Source organism: Bubalus bubalis, chromosome 14 (genome assembly GCF_019923935.1).
Source record: "Bubalus bubalis isolate 160015118507 breed Murrah chromosome 14, NDDB_SH_1, whole genome shotgun sequence".
Lineage (NCBI taxonomy): Eukaryota > Metazoa > Chordata > Mammalia > Artiodactyla > Bovidae > Bubalus > Bubalus bubalis.
In genome coordinates, this window is record NC_059170.1 from 18037148 (window position 1) to 18057910 (window position 20763).

Here is a 20763-nt window from a genome sequence, read left to right on the forward strand (position 1 = left end):
TGAGACATGGTATGCAAAGTCATAGAATAAGTTACATTAGTACCAGGGTTGAATAATGACTTCTGCTGTTAGTATGATGTCCTATCTCTAATATGCACACTCTGTCCAGCAAGCGCGGCACAGACCTTTGAAAACAAGTTGTCTGGGGGGGACCTGTAGTTTTAACTGGGCACATACATGGCTGCCCGGACTCAGGCATTTCCCAGGCTACCCTTGGGACAAGCTATGAGTAGTTTGGTCAAAGGGATAGAAGTGGGAGTGGTAGGTGGGGCTGGCTTGTTCTATTTTGCTACTGATTCCTTTGCAGCTGGAATGCTCTCAGGGTTCTGGAATCCAGCAGCCATTGGAAAAGATGAGAAGATCTCATGAATGGAAGCCAATTATGACATCGAACCTAAAGAAGAAAGCCTGGGGCTACAGCATTACTATTGCAGACATTCTTGAATGTGAGAGATATAAACAGTCTTGTTCAAACCACCTTTTCTTTCCTTTTTAAATGTTATTTATAGGCAAACCTCATTGGAAAAGACTCTGATGCTGGGAGGAATTGGGGGCAGGAGAAGCTGGATGGCATCACTGACTCGATGGACGTGAGTCTGAGTGAACTCCGGGAGTTGGTGATGGACAGGGAGGCCTGGTGTGCTGCGATTCATGGGGTCGCAAAGAGTCGGATACGACTGCGGGACTGAACTGAACTGAACTGAATCAAAATTAAAATACAGCCTCAAAATAGCAATGGGAATGGAGAGAGAGAGATGTGTTAATGCAAAAGAAGGCAAGAAAAGAAAGGGAAAAAAAGAAACCTCTAAAAAGTAGAATGAAGAGCACAAAATAACATGGTAAGGATAAATCCAAAAAGGAGAAATCCCATTGTAAATGGATGACATTTTCTACTTTTGAAATAACAATCAACAGACTGAACAGATGACCAAACTCGGGTATATGCGTATAAGAGGCATAATCATAAGTCGAGTGAAAAGTTGAAAGGATTGAAAGCTGTGTGGCAGATGAACACTAACCAAGGAAAGCTGGTACAGCAATACTCTCAACACTTTACAACAAAGACTTTGAGGCAAAACACAATTAGGCATCTGGAAAAATAGAATGAATCACTAAACATTCACCAGGGATATTATTACATCCTGAGCTTCGTACATCTAAGGTATCTTCAAAATAACATAAAGCAAACATCTAAGATATCTTCAAAATAACATAAAGCAAAATGTGACAAAACTTTAAGGAGAAATGGACCAACTCACCATTTTATAGAAGTGCTAGACTTCCCTCGTGGTACAGTGGATAAGAGTCCACCTGCCAATGCAGGGGACACAGGTTCGATCCCTGGTCTGGGAAGATTCCACATGCCTCGGGGGCAACTAAAGCCCATGGGCCACAACCACTGAGCCCTTGCTCAGAGCCCAGGAGCCGCAACTACTGAGCCCTTAAGCTGCAACTACTAAGGCCCATGCCCCTAGAGCCTGTGCTCTGCAACAGAAGCCCCTGCAGTGGGAAGCCCATGAACTGCAACCAAGAGTAGCCCCCCGCACCCCCCACAGCAACTAGAGAAAAAGCCCTCGCAAAGCACCAAGACCCAGAACAACCAAAATTTAAAAAAAATTTAAGTGCATGATACACATCCCCTAATACAACACAATTACGCTAACAACAAAATAAAAAGGAGCCCGTCTTCTGGATTAACATCCCGCCTCAGATCTCCCTCTACAGCCTCATCTTGCACGTGGTTCCTTCGCTCTCCTCGATGACCATTTCAGATGCTCCCCAACCTCCCGATGCCCCTCTGACTTTCTCAGTCTGTGTTGTTAACTCTGCTCCCCCACTGCAGGGCTCCTGGAACACAGCTTCCTCCTGTCACTCTGGAGGAACTGTGTGTTCTCTACTAGTTCAGTTCCCTCTCGCCCACCTAAGAATGTCATCCAACAGTTATCCCCTTTCTCTCCGGCATAATGAATTTCCTTTTTCCTGCAGGGTCATTCTCAACAATATAGAAATGTGCCTGTAACACTCCATTTAAACATAAAAAGAACAACAGAAAAATCCGAGCCCTCCCCTTTGACCCTTCGCTCCCTTCATTTCTCTGCTCCCTGAACAGAAAACTTCATCAGTGGAGTCATCTGTACTTGTGGTCTCCCAGTTATTCTATTTTCTCTTAATCCTCCTTCAGTCAGGCTGTCCTCCCCTCGGCACTCCACCACCTCCAAAGCAGACCAGCTCTTGAAGCCTGTGATGACCTCACATTCCTAAATCTGCCCTGCTGTGCCCATCAGAAAAGCATCTGACACAGATGATTCTTGAGAATTTTTGTCTCATTTTTGACCTTAAGTCTGTACTTGGATGGCTTTCAAATATGATCTCCAACCCAGAGACCTGGGGAGACCAGACTCATGTCTCCAACTGCCTGCTTGACATCTCCACTTTGATACGTAATTTGATAGTGTTCAAAACCAAACTCCTGACTTTTCTCCCGATATCTACACTAGTCTTTCCTATTGCAGGGGCAGCTCCATCCTTTCTGTGACTCACAACACCAAATCTTTTTTGACTCCTTTCACTCTTAAGTCTATATCCAACCCTGTCAGGAAATCCTGCTGTACCTTGCAGATACACCCAGAATCTGACCCCTCCCTTAAACACTCCACAGTCTCCATCTCCTCTTCCCCAGATCCTGTTACTTCCTCCTAACTCATCTTCCAGCTTCCCCTTGAACCCCTCCCCCCACTCTCTTTTGAACAGAGAAACTAGATTAATCCTGTAAAAGAGAATGTCACATTGCAGGGCTCAGAATTCTCCAGCATGCTCTCTTCTGGGCAGTCAAAGCCAAGCCTTTACTCTGAGGCTCTCTGTGATCTGGGGCTCCGCCACACCAACTTCATTCCCCATCTCCCCCCTGCTCACTGCTGCAGCTATACTGGCCGCCTTCCCCAAGCCTGGAACAGGTCAAGCTCTTGCTCACCACTGGAGTTCTCTGATCTTCAGAGTTCTAAGACTGCTTCTCTCTTCCTTCCTTCCGGCTTCTGCTCCAAGGTCACCTCTTCTGGGAGGCCTTCCCTGACCACACTCTGGGGGACAGCAACACTGCCCCAGCCACGCAGCACTCCGTCCTGCTCTTACTGGGCTTTGTTTTCTGTTGCATGTCTGACCATCGTGCACACTGTATGTTTAGTTGGTTATTTTCTGTCTCTCCCCATAAGGAATGTAAGCTCCATGAGGGCAGGGACTTCGTGTTATTCTGCTACATCCCCAGGAGCTGGCGTGTGGCAAGAATTCAGTAAATATTCACTGAATATTCACTGAATGAAGGTCAGGACCAAGGGAAGGATGCCGCTGTCTTCCTACTGTCCCACAATGTCCTGACACTCCTGCAGTTATACAAGATGCGCATGAGACACAGTAAGATTAGAAGGAGACATGCAGTTGCTATTCGAGCAAACAACGTAATCATTTATGATGTGAATCCAAGAGGACTGAGAGTTGTACAAGGTTGCTGGACACAAGATCAGTGTAGATGTCTCAACGTTAAGTATGCAAATATAAAAACTCATTTTACTACCAAAAAAAAAAATACAAACCTAGAAAGTAGCAAGGAATAAATCTAATACAAATACGTAAGGTCTTCATAGATATGTTACTCAAACTTGAAAAGGAGCATGTAAGAGGGAGATCTGAATAAATGAAGAGATAAACTGCATTCATAGCTAAGAAGACTCAGTATTTTTTAGGTATCAGTTTTTCCCAAAGTAATCTATACACTCTATTTCTAGTCAGTGATCCAGCAAAATTTTTCTAAGGAATTTGATATACCAATTCTAAAATTAGGATTGGAAGAATGAAGATATTAGTAGACTTTTTCTTTCAAAACAAAAAGAACAGGGAAGGGGGTTCACCCTCTGAGATGCCAAGGCATGCCAAAAAGCTATGGCAATTAAGTCGTATTAACACAGAAACAGACAAAAGGGTAGCAGAAGAGAACAGAACTCAGAGACACACCCCTGCGTGTGTAGAATTCTCAGCAGAGGTTATGACTGCTGTGACTAACCAGCAAAGAAAGCAGAGACTCAGGAATGTGTTGTGACAACTGGCTCTGCATGTGAAAAAGTAAGATGAGACCTCAGAATGCACAAATGCAAACTGCATATGGATTAAACACCTACATATGAAAAAACAAGAAACCCCCCAAACTTTAAAACTTTAATAGCAACAGCTGGAGATCTCAATTCCTAATTCACGGTAATAGAACACCAGTCATAAGTAAGGAAAAGGATTTAAACAGCATAATAAACCAACTACATCTAATAGACATACAGAGCACTCCACCCAACAACTGAATATACATTCTTCCCAAGTATACATGGGACATTTTTCAGGACAGACCATGTGTTAGGCTACAAATTAAGCCCCAGTAGACTTTTTAAAAGATAAAAGTATCTTATTTGACTACAAGAGGACAAAATTAGAAATGAGTAACAAAAAGAAAAATGGAAAATTCACAAAACTGTGGAAATTAATACACAGTTTAACAACCAATAGATCAAAGAAGAAATACAAGGGAAATTGGGAAATAGTTTGAGACAATTGAAAACAAAAGACGTTATATACCAAAACTGATGGGACACAGCAAAAGCGATGCTAAGGGGGAAATTTATAGCCATAAACATTTACATTAAAAAACTTAGGAAAGATCTCAAATCAACAACCTAACTTACAACCTAAGAAACTAGAAAAAGAACAAACTAAACCCACAGCTGGCAGAAGGAAGGAAATAAAGGTTAGAGCAGAAATAAGTGAAAGAGAGAAACAATAGAGAAAATCAATAAAACCAAAAGTTGGCTCTTTGAAAACTGACAGTACTTCAGCTAGGAAGACTAAGAAAAAAAGATTCAAATACTAAAATCAAAAATGAACGTGGGCATATTACTACCAATTCTACAGAAATAAAGATTATGAGAGAGTACTTAAAATAACTGTACATCAACAAATTTGAAAACCTAGATGAAATGGACAAATTCATAGAAAAACAAAACCTACCAAGACTAAATCATGAAAAATAGAAAACCTGAATAGACCTGTAACTAGTAAGCAGACTGAATCAGTAATAAAACTCTCAACAAAGAAAAACTCTGGATTTGGTGGCTTCACTGCTGAAATCCACCATTTAAAGATGACTAAAAGCACTCCACCATTACCCCCACCATACAGCTGCCAGAACTTACACAGGACTGGGAAACAGACTCTTGGAGGGCACAACAGAACCTTGTGCACCAGGACCCAGGAGAAAGGAGCAGTGACCCCACAAGAGACTGTCCGGGACTTGCCTGTGGATGTCTGGGAGTCTCAGGTGGAGTGTGGGTCTGTGGCGGCCTGCTGCACGGTTGGGGACACTGAGTGTAGCAGTTCATGCATGGGATCTTTTGAAGGAGGTCACCATTATCTTCATTACCTCCCTCATAATTTCAGTTCAGTTCAGTCGCTCAGTCGTGTCTGACTCTTTGCGACCCCATGAATCACAGCATGCCAGGCCTCCCTGTCCATCACCAACTCCCGGAGTTCACCCAAACTCATGTCCATCGAGTCGGTGATGCCATCCAGCCATCTCATCCTCTGTCATCCCCTTCTCCTCCTGCCCCCGATCCCTCCCAGCATCAGAGTCTTTTCCAATGAGTCAACTCTTCACATGAGGTGGCCAAAGTACTGGAGTTTCAGCTTTAGCATCAGTCCTTCCAATGAACACCCAGGACTGATCTCCTTTAGAATGGACTAGTTGGATCCCTTTGCAGTCCAAGGGACTCTCAAGAGTCTTCTCCAACACCACAGTTCAAAAGCATCAATTCTTCGGTGCTCAGCTTTCTTCACAGTCCAACTTTCACATCCGGACATGACCATTGGAAAATGGCAACCCACTCCAGTACTCTTGCCTGGGAAATGCCATGGACGGAGGAGCCTGGTAGGCTGCAGTCCATGGGGTCGCTAGGAGTCGGACACGACTGAGCAACTTCACTTTCACTTTTCACTTTCATGCACTGGAGAAGGAAATGGCAACCCACTCCAGTGTTCTTGCCTGGAGAATCCCAGGGACGGGGGAGCCTGGTGGGCTGCTGTCTCTGGGGTCGCACAGAGTCAGACAAGACTGAAGCGACTTAGCAGCAGCATCAGCAAAAGCACTCCTTAAACTTTTCCAAAAATTGAAGGGGAGGAAACACTTCCTAACTCATTCTATGAGGCCAGCATTACCCTGTTATCAAAGCCGGACAAAGATACTACAAGAAAACTACAGGCCATCAACCCTTATAAGTACACTGATGCAAAAATACTCAACAAAATACAGAATTCAGCACCATATTAAAAGGATTATACATATGACCACGTGGGATTTATTCCTGGAGTGCAAGGATGGTTCAACATGTGAAAGCTGATCAATGAAATATGCCACATCACCAGGATGAAAGGCAAAAACCATACAATCAATTCATGCAGAAAAAACATTTGACAAAATTCAACACTCTTTCATGAGAGAAACAGTAAACCAAGAATAGAATGAAACTACCTCAATAAATAAACGCCATATATGAAAAACCCACAATGAGCATCATACTCCAGGGTGTTTTCTCTAAGATTACGGATAAGGCAAGAGTGCCCACATTCATCACTTCGATTCAACATAGGATTGGAAGTTTCAGCCAGAGCAGTTAGGCAAGAAGTAATAAAAGGCGTCTAAATTGGAAAAGAAGAAGTAAAATAATGTTTGCAGATGATATGACCTTATATGTAGAAAACCTAAAGATTCCACCAAAAAAATCTGAGAGAACTAATAAATGAATTTAGCAAAGCAGGCAGGATTAGGATACAAAGTCAATACACAAAGATAAGTTGCATTTCAGAAATTCCCTGGTGGTCCAGTGGTTAGCACCCTGCACTTTCACTGCTGAGGGTCTGGGTTCAATCCCTGGTCAGGGAACTAAGATCCCGCAAGCCATGTTGTGTGGCCAAAAATAAATCAGTTACATTTCTATATACTAACAATAAATACCTGAAAAGGAAATTATAAAAATGATCCCATTTATGATACCATCAAACAGAACAAAATATTTAGGAATTAACTAAGGAGGTGATAAACTAGTACAATGAAAACTATAAAACACTGTTGAAAGAAATTAATGATAAATGGAAACATACTCCTTATTCATGAATTAGAAGACTTAATATTGTTCAAATGTCAATACTACCCAAAGCAATCTTCAGACTCAATACAATTCCTATCAAAATTCCAGTAATTTTTTTTTGCAGCTACAGAAAAATCAATCCTAAAACTCATACAGGACTTCTCTGGTGGCCCAGTGGTAAAGAACTGCCTGCCAGCGTAGGAGACATGAGTTCTATCCCTGGTCTGGGAAGATCTCACAGCCCAGCCGAGCAACTGAGCCTGTGCATCACAGCTGCTGAGCCTGCACTCTAGAGCCCAGGAGCTACAACAAAAGTCACTGTATAAGAAGTCCTCGCACTGCAATGAAGAGTAGCCCCTGCTCACTGTAATCAGAGAAAAGCCTGTGCAGCAACGAAGACTCAGCATGGCCAAAAATAAATAAATAAAATTATATCTATAAAAAAAGTAAGATGTTGATGCTACCATCTTTCGGGTTCTTGCCAAGGGCTTCGTGTTTCTAATCTTGCATTAATACACAGCCCGGTGGGGTTGATATTGGTCTACCCAAGTCACATGTGAGGAAGTGGAGGCCTGGAGAAGTGAGGTGACTCACCCAAGGTCTCTCTCATAGGTCCCTTTCTCGAGGGTGCCGAGGAGACAGGATGGCGGGCCCCCTCCCTCAGGCTGCTGGCCCTGTTTCTACCCCTGTTCACCTCTAGTCTCCCAGCACTGGGCCTCCTTTTCAGTTCCTGGCTTGGGCTGCATCCATCTACAAGTTAGGGTGATGGTGGCGGCAGCTGCAGCAGGCACAGCTGGTACCATTCACCACTGGGCACTCAGGCCAAGCACTCTTCATACACAGAGTCCCATCTTACCCCCGCTGTAGGCTAAGAGTGGGGCTCATGATCCCCACTGAACATGGGGAGAAGTAGGCGCAGATGTGCCAAAGGTCACACAGCTGTTGAGCCGTGGAGCACTTCGCTTCCATGTGTTTGTTTCTTCAAGACAGGATTTAATAGGTCTGACCTCACTGGGGTGAGTTTGGGTGAACTCCGGGAGTTGGTGATGGACAGGGAGGCCTTGGCATGCTGTGATTCATGGGGTCGCAAAGAGTCAGACACGACTGAGCGCCTGAGCAGACCTCACTGGGTAGCAGCGAGTAAACAAGACGGTGAATGTCGAGAGCTGGCTCATGGCCGGCTGCCCAGCGCCCAAGGCTGCTTCTCTGGAACTAGTCCCATCAACCCCCCAGGCCACAGGAGTTTCCACAGGCTATATTTAAGTGTTCCTTTCATCTGCACCTCCTTCAACATCAAGAAAGACATGTGCACAACTTGATCTTGCTTCTCCAAGGGCTCCCCCTTAACCAACCAGGCACGTCCTGCCTCCATCTCCCTCTTTCAAGTTAATGACCTCTCCAGTCACCTGTGGCCCAGACCAGGGAAACTGGAGCTCTCCACTTGACTCCAACCCAGGGCCCCTCTGGCTGGTTCATTTGGAACATTCAGAAACATTTGTTTATCCATTCCTTCCTCCTCCACCCCAGGTCTGTTTCCAAAGCCTATTCAACACAGCAATCAAGGGTGAGCTTTCTAATAAGAAAATCTGACCATCTCACTGTTACTTCAGATCTTCAGCTGCTCCCCATCCTGCCTGGAGGGTAATGCTCAATACTTTGATCTGATATTTCAGGCCCCTCTCAGTCAGCTTCCTACTCTTGTGATCCCCCCACCCCCCACTTCCCATCCTTTTCTTTCAGTCGTGGTTCCTGGAACCTGCCCTTCCCTGCTTCCCTGCCTTTGTCCCTGTTGTTCCCTCCAGCTGCAATGCCTGGAGGATCTCTGCCAGGTTTCCGCATGATATGCAGGTACCGCAGTCTCCTTCAGGCACCTCCTTGGTAACGTTCTTCCAGAGATCTAAGAACAGTGACATTAAAATTTGTGGCCATAAGAAAAAAAAGAACAAAAAACAAACTTGTGGCCATGGACTTCGCAGGTGGTCGAGTGGTTAAAAGTCCGCCTTCCAATGCAGGAGATGCAGGTTCAATCCCTGGCTGGGGAACTAAGAGCCCACATGCCCCATGGCAAGTAAGCCCGCGCACCAACTACTGAGCCCGGGTGCTCTAGAGCCTGCGTGATACAACTAGAGAGATGCTTGAGTGCTGCAACTAAAAAGATCCTGCGTGCCGCAACTAAGACCCAATGCAGCAAATAAATATTGAACACAAAAAACCTGTGGCCGTAAGTTAGGCAAGGGCCTTGCGTGGACACACATAATTTGATCAGAAAGCATGGTGGTCAAGGAAGAATTGTGGTCCTAAGAGATAGAAGTGTCGTTACTGGCAACAGACAAAAGATGGAAGCAATCTGTGTAGCCACTGACAGACGAACGGGTAAGCAAGATGTGGGTCTTTCCCCACAAGGGAATATTATTCAGCCTTAAAAAGGAAGGAAATTCTGATAGAAGCTGTAATGTCAATGAATCTTGAGGACATTATGCTAAGCCAGTCACAAAAGGACAAACACCGTATGATTCCATTTATATGAGGTGCCTAGAGTAGTCAATGGCACCCACTCCAGTACTCTTGCCTGGGAAATCCCATGGACGGAGGAGCCTGGTGGGCTGTAGTCCATGGGGTCACGAAGAATCGGACACAACTGAGCGACTTCACTTTCACTTTTCACTTTCATGCACTGGAGAAGGAAATGGCAACCCACTCCAGTGTTCTTGCCTGGAGAATCCCAGGGACGGAGGAGCCTGGTGGGCTGCCGTCTATGGGGTCGCACAGAGTTGGACATGACTGACGTGACTTAGCAGAGTAGTCAAATTCACAGAGACAGAAAGAATGGTGGTGGCCCGGGGTGGGGGAGGGGGAGTAGGGAGTTGGTGTTTGATAGGTACAGAGTGTCGCCTGGGGAAGATGAAAATGTTCTGGAGATGAACGGTGGTATAACACAAAACCTATTTGAGAAAGGCAGCCACCTGCGTGTTACTGATTCACCTGAGCAGTCAGAATACTTATCTTGAATCTAAGGGACAGAGCAATGTGACCAACTCTGTCCTTAAGTTATAGCCACAGATGCAGGGCTGGGAAAAGGGGTCCATGCAGAGTTCGGGTTCAATAGCAAGGGCTGGGACTGCCTATTGATAAATGTCATCATGTTGAAAGAGCATGTACTCATAATACTACAGGAAGGTAATACTGTTTGGCATGATATAATAACCCTTAGCAGGGAAGCCTTTTCTCAATCCAGAAAGAATTAAGAATAGTGCCAGAAAGTTTAACCTGCTCCACCAACACTTTGTCACTAAGGTATCTTTGCACCTCCACCTTAGGCTTTTTTTCTTTTTTTACTGTATTTGGCTGCACCGGGTCTTTCTTAGTTGCAGTATGTGGGATATTTAGTTGTGGCATGCAGGATCTTTTAGTTGTGGCATGTGGGATCTAGGTCCCTGACCAGGGATTGAACCGGGGGCCCCTGCATTGGGATCGTGGAGTCTTAGCCACTGGACCACCAGGGAAGTCCCCTCAACCCCAGTCTTATTCTCCTCATCTGTGCTGTCTAATATGACAGCTCCCGGTCGTATGAAGCAAGTGAGCAGCTGAAATGTGGTTTGTCTGGATTGAGATGGACAATAAAGTATGCACTGGACTTTATTTTGGACTTTATTTAGTATGAAAGTAATGTAACGCCTCAATAATTTTCTGTGTTGAACACATGTTGAAACACTACTACTTGGACATCCTGAATAAGATAAATGTATTAAAATTAACTTCACCTATCTCTTTTTTCTTTCTAAATGCAGTTCCTAGAACATTTAAAGTTCACGGTTCACATTATATTTTGACTAAAAGTGCTGCTCTAGGTGCTCCAACCCTAGGCTACCAGGCACGGTCAGTGGTGGACGGCCTGTAATGAATGACAGTCTGTGAGCGCCCTCCTGCTGCCTAGCATCTGGGATGCCAGCAACCAGACACAGGCCCCCGGGAGAAATTAGAGGATTCTTTTCTGAAGAAGATTCTGAAGGGTTACAGAAAAAGACACTGACGTTTCAAGATCTTCTAAGGAAAGGACCAGTCAGTCACCCTAGAGCAGGATGCCCTTAAACTCAGATAGGCAACAGATACTTTGGTTCAGGGTCAGCAGTCCCTGCCACACTGTCACCAACAGAAATCAAAGAGAATTTCACGTTGCATTACAGCGGTTACAGTTATCTCGAAATAATGCTTACTGTCATCATTACTTTAAAATTTAGCAGACAGACTGCAAGACTGTATTATTTCATGCCTTAACAAAGAAGTACATATATTATCATATCACAGGCTTATTTACTATTTTAGTAACTATATATTAATGTACCTGGCTTCCTTTGTTATCGTGACATGATTTTTACTGTGTGTTATTTGAAACCAGTATTCTGAGGTGTCTGCAAGCCTACCTCTCAGAAGGCCCTGCCCACAGACCTGCTGGTTACCTCTCACTGCCTCATTGTTTTTGTCCCAATTAAAAAAAAAAATTTTTTTTTTGTTTTGTTTTAGTTGTGCTGGGTTGTCACTGCAGCTTGTGGGCTTCTCTAATTGCAGGGTGTGGGCTTAGTTGCCCTGTGGCATGTGGGATCTTAGTTCCTAGACCAGGGATCAGACTTGAGTCCCCTGCATTGGAAGGTGGATTCTTAACCACTGGACCACCAGGGAAGTCCCTGTCCTAATTTTAATTTTTATTAAATTAATATATATTCATAATTTTAAAAAACAGAAGCACAGCAATAAAAGAAAAATAGATAAATTGGATTTTATCAGAATTAAAAACTTTTATACATCAAAGGACACTATGAAGAAAATGAAAAGACAACCTACAAAATGGAAGAAAATATTTATAAATCATATATCTGACAAGGGCCTATTATCCAGAATATGTAAAGATCTAAATTCAACCACAAAAAGACAAACAGCCCTATTAAAGAGACTATTTGAATTAGATATTTCTCCAAAGATATACAAATGACCAGTAAGAACACGAAATGATGCTTAGTATCAGTCATTCAGTTCAGTTCAGTCGCTGAGTTGTGTTCAACTCTTTGCAGCCCCATGAATCGCAGCACGCCAGGCCTCCCTGTCCATCACCAACTCCCGGAGTTCACCCAAACTCATGTCCATCGAGTCAGTGATGCCATCCAGCCATCTCATTCTCTGTCATCCCCTTCTCCTCCTGCCCCCAATCCCTCCCAGCATCAGAGTCTTTTCCAATGAGTCAACTCTTCACATGAGGTGGCCAAAGTACTGGAGTTTCAGCTTTAGCATCATTCCCTCCAAAGAACACCCAGGGCTGATCTTCAAAATGGACTGGCTGGATCTCCTTGCAGTCCAAGTGACTCTCAGGAGTCTTCTCCAACACCACAGTTCAAAAGCATCAATTCTATCAGTCATTAGGGAAATGCAAATCAAAATGACAAGATACTACTTTATACCTACTAGGATGGCTATAATTTTTTTTTTTTAAAGATGGAATAACAAGTGTTAGCAAAAATATAGTGAAACTGGAACCCTTATGCATTGCTGGTGGGAATGTAAAGTGGTGCAACTACTGTGGAAAACAGTTTGGCGATTCCTCAAAAAGCTACGGAGAAGGCGATGGCACCCCACTCCAGTACTCTTGCCTGGAATATCCCACGGACAGAGGAGCCCGGTAGGCTGCAGTCCATGGGGTTGCTAGGAGTCGGACACGGATGAGAGACTTCACTTTCACTTTTCACTTTCATGCATTGGAGAAGGAAATGGCAACCCACTCCAGTGTTCTTGCCTGGAGAATCCCAGGGACGAGGGAGCCTGGTGGGCTGCCGTCTATGGGGTCGCACAGAGTCGGACACGGCCAAAGCAACTTAGCAACAGCAGCAGCAGCAAAAGGCTAGACACAGAATTACCCTGTGACCCAGCAATTCCACTTCTGGGTTTAAACTCGAAAGAACTGAAAACTGGAATGAAACGGATTCTTATATCCAGTATTCATTGCAGCATTATTCATAGTAGCTAAAAGGTGAAAAAACCCAAATGTCTATCAACAGATGAATGGACCAAACAAATGTGGTATCAATATTCAAATACAGTAGAATATACTATTCAGCTATAAAAAGGAATGAAGTTCTGATATGTTACAAGGTGGATGAACCTTGAAAACATGCCAGACACAAAAGGACAAACACTATCATTCTACTTACATGAACGATCTAGAATAGGGAAGTTCATAGAGACAGAAGGCAGATTAGAGGTTACCAGGGGCTGTGCAGAGGGGAATGGGGAATTATTGCTTAATGGGTACAGAATCTCAATTTGAGGTGATATAAAAGTTTTGGAAATAGATGTTGGTGATATACAACATTGTGAATATAAGTAATGCCATTGCATTACACTTAAAAGTGGTTAAAATGGCAGGTGTTACATATATTTCATAGTAACAAAATGAAAAAAAATTAAAGAATTACCACATGATCCAGCAATTCCACGTCCAGGTATATACTCAAAAGACTTGAACGCAGGTAGTCAAACAAAATCTTGTACATGAATGTTCACAGCGGCATTATTCATAATAGTTTTATCTGCTATTATGAGTTTTATCCTGCTATTAGAGAGTTTTTATCCTGATGGTTAAATAATTATTTTTTCATCTTTGATGTTATTACTGTATATTACCAACACACCAGTATATTACCATGACTTTTGCTGTTTTTATATAATTTGCTTTTGCTAACCTTAAAATTAAGTTTTATTTTATTTTTTGGCCATGCCACATGGCTTGAGGGATTCTTAGTTCCCCAATCAGGGACTGAACCTGGGACACAGCAGCGAAAGTGCTGAGTCCTAATCACTGGACTGCCAGGAAATTCTGAAGTTCTATTTTAAATCAAGTCATAAAATTAAAAAACAAGAGGAACTACTAGGCTAACAATAAAATCAGCAATCTTATACTCCATCCCTTCCTACTCCTGGGTTAGCTGCTCACTTTTAATATGAATAAACAACCAAAGATTACTTGACATTCCAAGAAAGATTCCAACTGAAAAAGATACATAGAAAGAAGCATCTAAGGAAACAGAGAGAACACAGAGACGCGTGAAAACTTAAATAAATATATATGTAGGTCTTAGAAAGATAGAAGATACTCTATCCACTTAACAAGGAAAAACTGTTATTAAAAAGGAACAGAGTAACAAAGTGCTGTTATACGGATGGCTCTAAAAAACATTTGATGGACAGAGTGAAGTCAGGAAAACCTCCAAATCTCAATAGATTTCTCCAATAAAAGATACACAAGTAGCATATGCAAAAATGCTATACACTTTATTAGCCACCATGGAAACACAAATCAAAGTCACAACAAGGTACTGCTTTACCCCTGTGATGGCTATAATCATAAAGAGCAGTAATTACAAGAGTTCGTGAGGAGGTGGAGAAATTAGAACCCTCGTGTGCTGCTAGTGGGAATGTTATAAATGGAGCAGTCATTATGGAAGTTCAGCAGGTTCCTCCAAAAGTTAAACACGAAATAACCATATGACCCAGCAATTCCACTTCTGGTTATATACACCAACTTGTACACAAATGTGCACAGCAGCATTATTCACACTAGCCTCAAAGTGGAAACAATTCAAATGTCCATCAACAGACAAATGTTTAAATAAAATGTAGTATATTCATAAAAGGGAATATTATTCCATGGTAAGGAATGAAAACCTGATACACGCCACACCATGAATGAACCTGCAAAACATGTGGCAAAAAAAGGCAAAAGTGAGACACAAAAGACCTGTCATATGATCATACTGTATGACTCAATTTGCATAAATGTCCAGAATAGGCAAATCTGCAGAGACAGAATTAGTGGTTGCTAAGAGACAGTGGGGCGGAGGCGATGAAGGGTGACTGCTTCTAGTCATGGGGTTTCTTTTTGGAGTGATGGCGATGTTCTGAATTCAGACAGCAGTGATGGCTGCACACCATTGCGAGTGTACTAACTGTGCTAACGCTAACACTGTAACGGGGTCAATTTTATGGCATGTGAATTATATCTCAAAGTTGTTACAGCGTGGAAAAAAGAAGAAAAAGCCTTCCAGAAAGACAATAAAAAGATAAGAGACAAAAAAGATCTGAGACAGGATCAACTCAGCAAACCCAACATCTGAGTGACAAAACAAAACAAGTGAGGGAATTATTTTTTAAAAATTAATCTAAGACTATTTCTCAGAAACAAAAGGTCTGAGTCTCCACATACAAGTGGCCTATTAACCACTGGCGCAAAGACCCATTCCAGGACACAGCATCTAGAACCTTCACAAGAGGTGAAGTGAAGATTTAACAGCTTCCAAGGACTGAGAACTGGATCGGCCTCAAACTTTTAGGCACAAGTGAAAGTGAAAGTCTTAGTTACTCAATCGTGTCCAGCTGTTTTGTGACCCCATGGACTGTAGCCTACCAGGCTCCTCTGACCATGGAATTCTCCAGGCAAGAAAACTGGAGGGGGTTGCCATTTCCTTCTCCAGGGGATCTTTCCGACCCTGGGGCTGAATCCACATCTTCTGCATTGCAGTCAGATTCTTTACCATCTGAACCACCAGGGAAGTCCACACTTTTATTTTTTTAAGCACAAGTAATGGAAGCCAAGTATAATACAGCCTCTTTAAGGTTCTAAGGGAAAATTATTTTCAATTTTATTTAATATTATATATATATATCTACATTTATATAAAAATAATGGGTATTTATTATTTTCAACTTTACACTCAGCCAAACTATATGAGGTCTGAAAAAAGACATGGTGGTTTCCAAAAATTTATCTCCAACTTAAGGTGTGTTCCAGTAAAGTGAAGGACTAAACCCAGGAAAGCAGAAGACCACATGGTCCAAAAAGCAGGAAAGTAGCTAAGGGCAGTCCCAGGTGATGAAAAGGGAAGTCTCCGGACAGCAGCTAGGTAGCAGGCCTAGAGAACAACTTGGCCAGACCAGAGCCGGGGACAGAGGGCGCTGGGAGAAAACAGGAGATCATGAGATGATCTGATACGTCTGCACACCTGGGAAACAATGTCGATGGTGGGCTGGCAGATCTTGTGGGGCATGTGAAAAAAATTACAAATAAGAGCTTAGATAACAAAGTATACAGAAGAGGAGGCAACCATTCTTTTTAGGAAAAACAAAACGTATGAGACAATGAAATCATACTACAAGGCTCTGCAGTGAACATCACTTACATGCTCACAGTAAACAGAAATACTGGTTGTTTTTTTAACCCCAAACTGATGTAATATATGGAGGGTGGGGCACAGGAAGTGGAGGTGACAGAGCTAAATATGAACTATCATAGCAGATTTCAATACATGATGATGACTAACTTGAGAGGAAATGAAAGGTATTCCCATTAAAAAAAAAATCAAAGAAATATTGAAGGTAGATACCAGAAGACAGAGCAGTTGAGAGCTGAAGGTGGGGAAGGCTGAGGAAGAAGGCCAGAGGGCTGGATGGTTTCTATTAGAAGCAGTTCAGGATCCACGCTGCTGCTCTGATTTTGTAAATACTAGTACTGTAAGAAGTCATTAGGTATATACCTCACAACAGTTCCCTGCTGTGACGTCAAAGCTGGGAACTGGCCTAGAGACAGTGGAAACATGGACTCTGCATCATCAAGGGGTGTCTTTCTCAGGCCCTGCCCACCAGGGGTTAGTGGGATGCTTCGTCCCTTCTGGACAATCTAAGGACCTGTCCCTCCTGCCTGGTCTGTGGAGGGGAGCAAACTGGAGGCCAGAGCTTCCCTCCCCTGTATCAACCACCTGTGACTCCAGGCTCCCTACATATTCCTAGATCTTTCTTGAACTAATTTCTCAGGGGAATTTTTGGAAACAGGTATGGTATAGACAGAAACCTAAGTGGGGAAGTAGATGATTTCTGTCTCACCCATTCACAGTTCCTCACACCCTGCTGAGCCCACAGTTAGATCCTTGATGCTTGGCACACAGTAGGTGCTCAATAAGGAACTGGGGAAGGTGTAATTATAGCACCAAGTTTCTGTGCTTGGTACTTCATCAGACCTTGAACAAGCACTACTACATCAGAGGCTAGGACTATCTCCACATTACAGGTAAGGAAACAGGCTCAGAGAAACCTGCCCAGGTCACTTCCCTAGTAAGGAAAGAGCTGGGATTCAACCCTGGGGTCGGCTGACCCCACAGCCTATGCAACTAGCAGCTGCTGACGTAAATTCTTTCTGGAAAAAGGCTGGTTATGTAGGTGGATAGAAGGAAGAAAAGCAAGAATGAAAATAAGAGGTGGGCTCACAACTGAGCCAAGAAGAGAACTTAAAGAGACTCCCCGTGCCAAACCCTGGAGACTCGGGGCTGGCACCCCCACCACCCGCCCCAGCGAGCCGGCCTCGCAGTACCCACCTTCTTCAGAGAGATTGTTCTCTTTGGTCTCCTTGTCCATCTGGCAGCACCAGCCCTCCAGCCGTTCCGTTTCTGCCTGGAGCAGCTTCAGGAACCAGTAGCCGTCCCGGCGGCAGGCCCCAGGCTGCGCGGGCTCTGCCGGGGAGCTGGAGGAGGTCTCCAGCCAGGGGTCGGGCGGGGGCAGCGAGGATGCCTCCAAGGCAGGGTCGCTGTTGTCTCCATAGGAGAGGTTGCGCTTGATCTGGGCAATCTTGGGGGCCTGCCGGGGGCCGGCATCGATGCTGATGGAGTTGGGGTGTGGGGTGCAGTCTGGGAGGCTCTTCTCAGAGGACTTACAGCTTGAGTCATTGGCATCCTGGGTATCCGAGTCGGTGTCCCGTCGGGAGGACATGCTGTGAGAGGGGGCACTGCTTCTGTGGGGGGCGGGGAGGGAACGGCGTGGAGGAGGGGTGGGGACAGGAAAGGGTGAATCACCAAGAGGGTCAGAGACCAGAGGCCACCCCGACCCGGACACACGGGAGACAGAGAAACGGATGCATCGTCTGCTCACCATGCGCCTGAAGCGGGTCCCACAGCCCCGTCTCATTCTCAGCTCAGCCCCCGCCCTGCCCGCACACGCACACACGGACAAGGTCATAAGGTTGCCTGTTTACTGCAGCGGGGCCAGGAAGCCCACCAACATTGGGGGTGCTGGGCCGTGACTCCGCCCGGCCTCAGTCCCCGTGGCTGATTCCTCTCACGGAGCAAGCGCTCACCCTTGCTCATCAGCACACCCGGCCGCCCCGCCAGCCCAGCCTCCCACGCCTGGACCACCGCCCGCACCCCCAACCCAGCTTGGTTCTTAGAAATCCAGCAAGGAGAAGTGGGTTAGGGATAGCAGGAGGAGGAGGCGCGGGAGAGGTGAGAGCGGAGGGAGGGAGAGGAGAGGGGAGAGGCAGCCACCACCTCGGTGCCACTTACCGCCAGTCGTCCTCTACCTGAACCCCGATGGACTGGAATTTGGTAGCGGGACTGGGCTCCTCGTTTGGCACTGGCTGAATGCAGTCAACCTTATTGAAGGACAACGACAGCCACGGCACGGGGACAAAGACAAAAATAAAAAAACAAACACCACACTTGCTGCTGAAATTCACATTAGTGGGACGACGCAAACGGACGAGCGGACAGACGCACACGAGGCATGCGGACACTGCACGTGGGCCCGAGGCCGGACCAGGTGAAGCCGGGCACTGCTCATTCGCGCGGAGGCGGGCGGGCAGGCGGGCGGGAGGTGGGATGGGGTGGAGAGGACCGCCTTTCCCTACTCTGAGGAGGGTGCCATCACATCGATCGCTTTGGGTCCGTTGTCCTCCGAGAGGTGGGAACCGTTCCTTCTAGTCCTCTCCTTTACACGCATCAGAGAGAAGAAAAAAAAAAAGGACAACGAAAGAGAAAGAAAACACACACACACAAAGCCACAGCCGTTATCTGGTGTAGTTGAAGCCGGGCTGTCTCGAGGCAGAGGTCACTCCCCCAACCCTGCAGCTGAAGGGCAGGCTGGGGGCGCTGCACGAGGGGCAAACCTTGGGCAGCAGTTCTGGATTTGAAAGCTGTCACCAAGGCCACAGCTGGTCCAGTCCCTGGGCCCTACGGGACGCCATCCCTGGGCCTCGATCACACTCAGCTGAGGTTACCTTCAGCACCAGGTGGGCCGGGGGAGCAGTAGGACCAGGGCCACGTGCAAGGCCAGCACTCTTTCTCTATACCAGGGATGCTCTGGGCCTACCTTTCATTCCTGGGACAGAGGTATGTGGCCACAGAGTAGCCAGGCCAGCCCCCCCATCACCGCTCATGAATGAGGGAGAACCCACGTTTGAGCAGTTTGAGGCACTAAGGGATGGGACGAGGGTTGTTGGGACCATCACTGGAAATTGGAAGCTCTGGTCTCTTGGCTTCAGAGAGGCTAGAGAGGCTTCCTAGGACGGGGCTGAGTGCCTGGCACCTCCCCACCATGGAGGGTGTAACTGCATGTCTCCTTCAGCTGTAGCCAGCTCAGGGGACGCAGCATCACCGGCTCCCAAGAACTGCTTGGAGAGCTTGGATGGGGGTGGGGTGATCTGACAGGGAGAAGCCTAGATGGGCCCGAGAGCCAGAGTTCGCAGCCCTGTGCGAGCCTCTGAGCGAAAGAATCAGGGTGAGTCTAACTCTCCCTCGGGTCTTCTGTAAGGATGAGAGCATCTGGTTTGGCCAAAGAGAGGGTGGGGCTGCCCAACCAAAACTAGGCTGTTTTCTGTACCCCTCAGAATCCCTCCAGAGTGACGTGCAGGCCAGGGGCTGAACTTCTTACGAAGGAGACCAGAAAACAAATCTCCCGGCCAACTTTCTTGTGTCCGTGGCGAAACTGTAGCCCAGAGCTGCCTAAACTCTGCCTCCCCAAGAAGCAAAGGCAAGCAACTGGCCAGTGAGACATCTCTGGTCCATTCAGCCCTCCTTAGAGTCCCATGTTCCTTCTATAACTCTGGTGCTTTGTTGTGCACTTGGCCAGGGGAGGCCGGGGAAACGGAGAGCCTGTCTGATCTAAGCCACCATGCACGCCACCTGGATGTCCTTGATCACCATTTGGGTTAGGAGGGGCTCTGCCATCCCTAAGCTCTCAGCCTACTGTAGCTGCCCTCCCCACGCCCCACCCCCGCCCGGAGCGTGCTTTACTTAATTAAGGACGTAGCACGGCTCTTGAAAGTCGCCAGGCGGGGCCCAGGTTTCCCCCGCTCAGCTCACAGCACAAGTACTGCTAATGAGACCATGCGGGAGGTACCGCAGCAGTGCGGGGGAAGCTAGCACACCCGGCCCTGCCGCGCTCTGCGGTCATGAGTGCACTGTGAGCCCAGCTTCCCCAGGTGTCTCTTGGCTTTGGCCCCTCGGTCCCTGGGAATTATCTGCCTGGATCGTTTCTTGCGGAGGGAGGCGTCAGGACCGACGTCCCACTTCTCAATCTGTTGTGGGCCTGGCACCTTGAGCAACCTACCTGTCCCCAAGGCCCGAGAAGGCTCTGGGCAAAGTCCCCCTGGAGCAACCCCCAAGGCTCCAGGGCCCTGGGTCCTGGTCCCCCTGGCCCTTGGCGTCTATGCTCCACGCTGCTCCCACCACCAGGCAGGGCTGCAGCCTCCGCACCTGAGCTGACCTTGGATCAGAGAACTGTC

General features: G+C 46.0%; 1 protein-coding gene across 13 annotated transcripts in view; it reads right to left on the reverse strand.

The window, feature by feature from the left end:
- DLGAP4 (DLG associated protein 4) overlaps nt 1-20763 on the reverse strand; it is a 143879-nt gene that overhangs the window by 13435 nt on the left and 109681 nt on the right. For 10 of the 13 annotated variants that reach the window (XM_025263510.3, XM_025263508.3, XM_044927683.2 and 7 more), the window contains 2 exons: nt 18545-18633; nt 17585-17997 (listed from right to left, as the gene is read on the reverse strand). In XM_025263510.3, the coding sequence (XP_025119295.1) occupies nt 17585-17997; nt 18545-18633 (502 nt within the window). Of the gene's footprint in view, nt 1-14142; nt 14913-17584; nt 17998-18544; nt 18634-18888; nt 18969-20763 lie in introns of those variants that run through there. The other 3 variants (XM_025263511.3, XM_025263509.3, XM_025263515.3) reach the window with 3 other exon arrangements.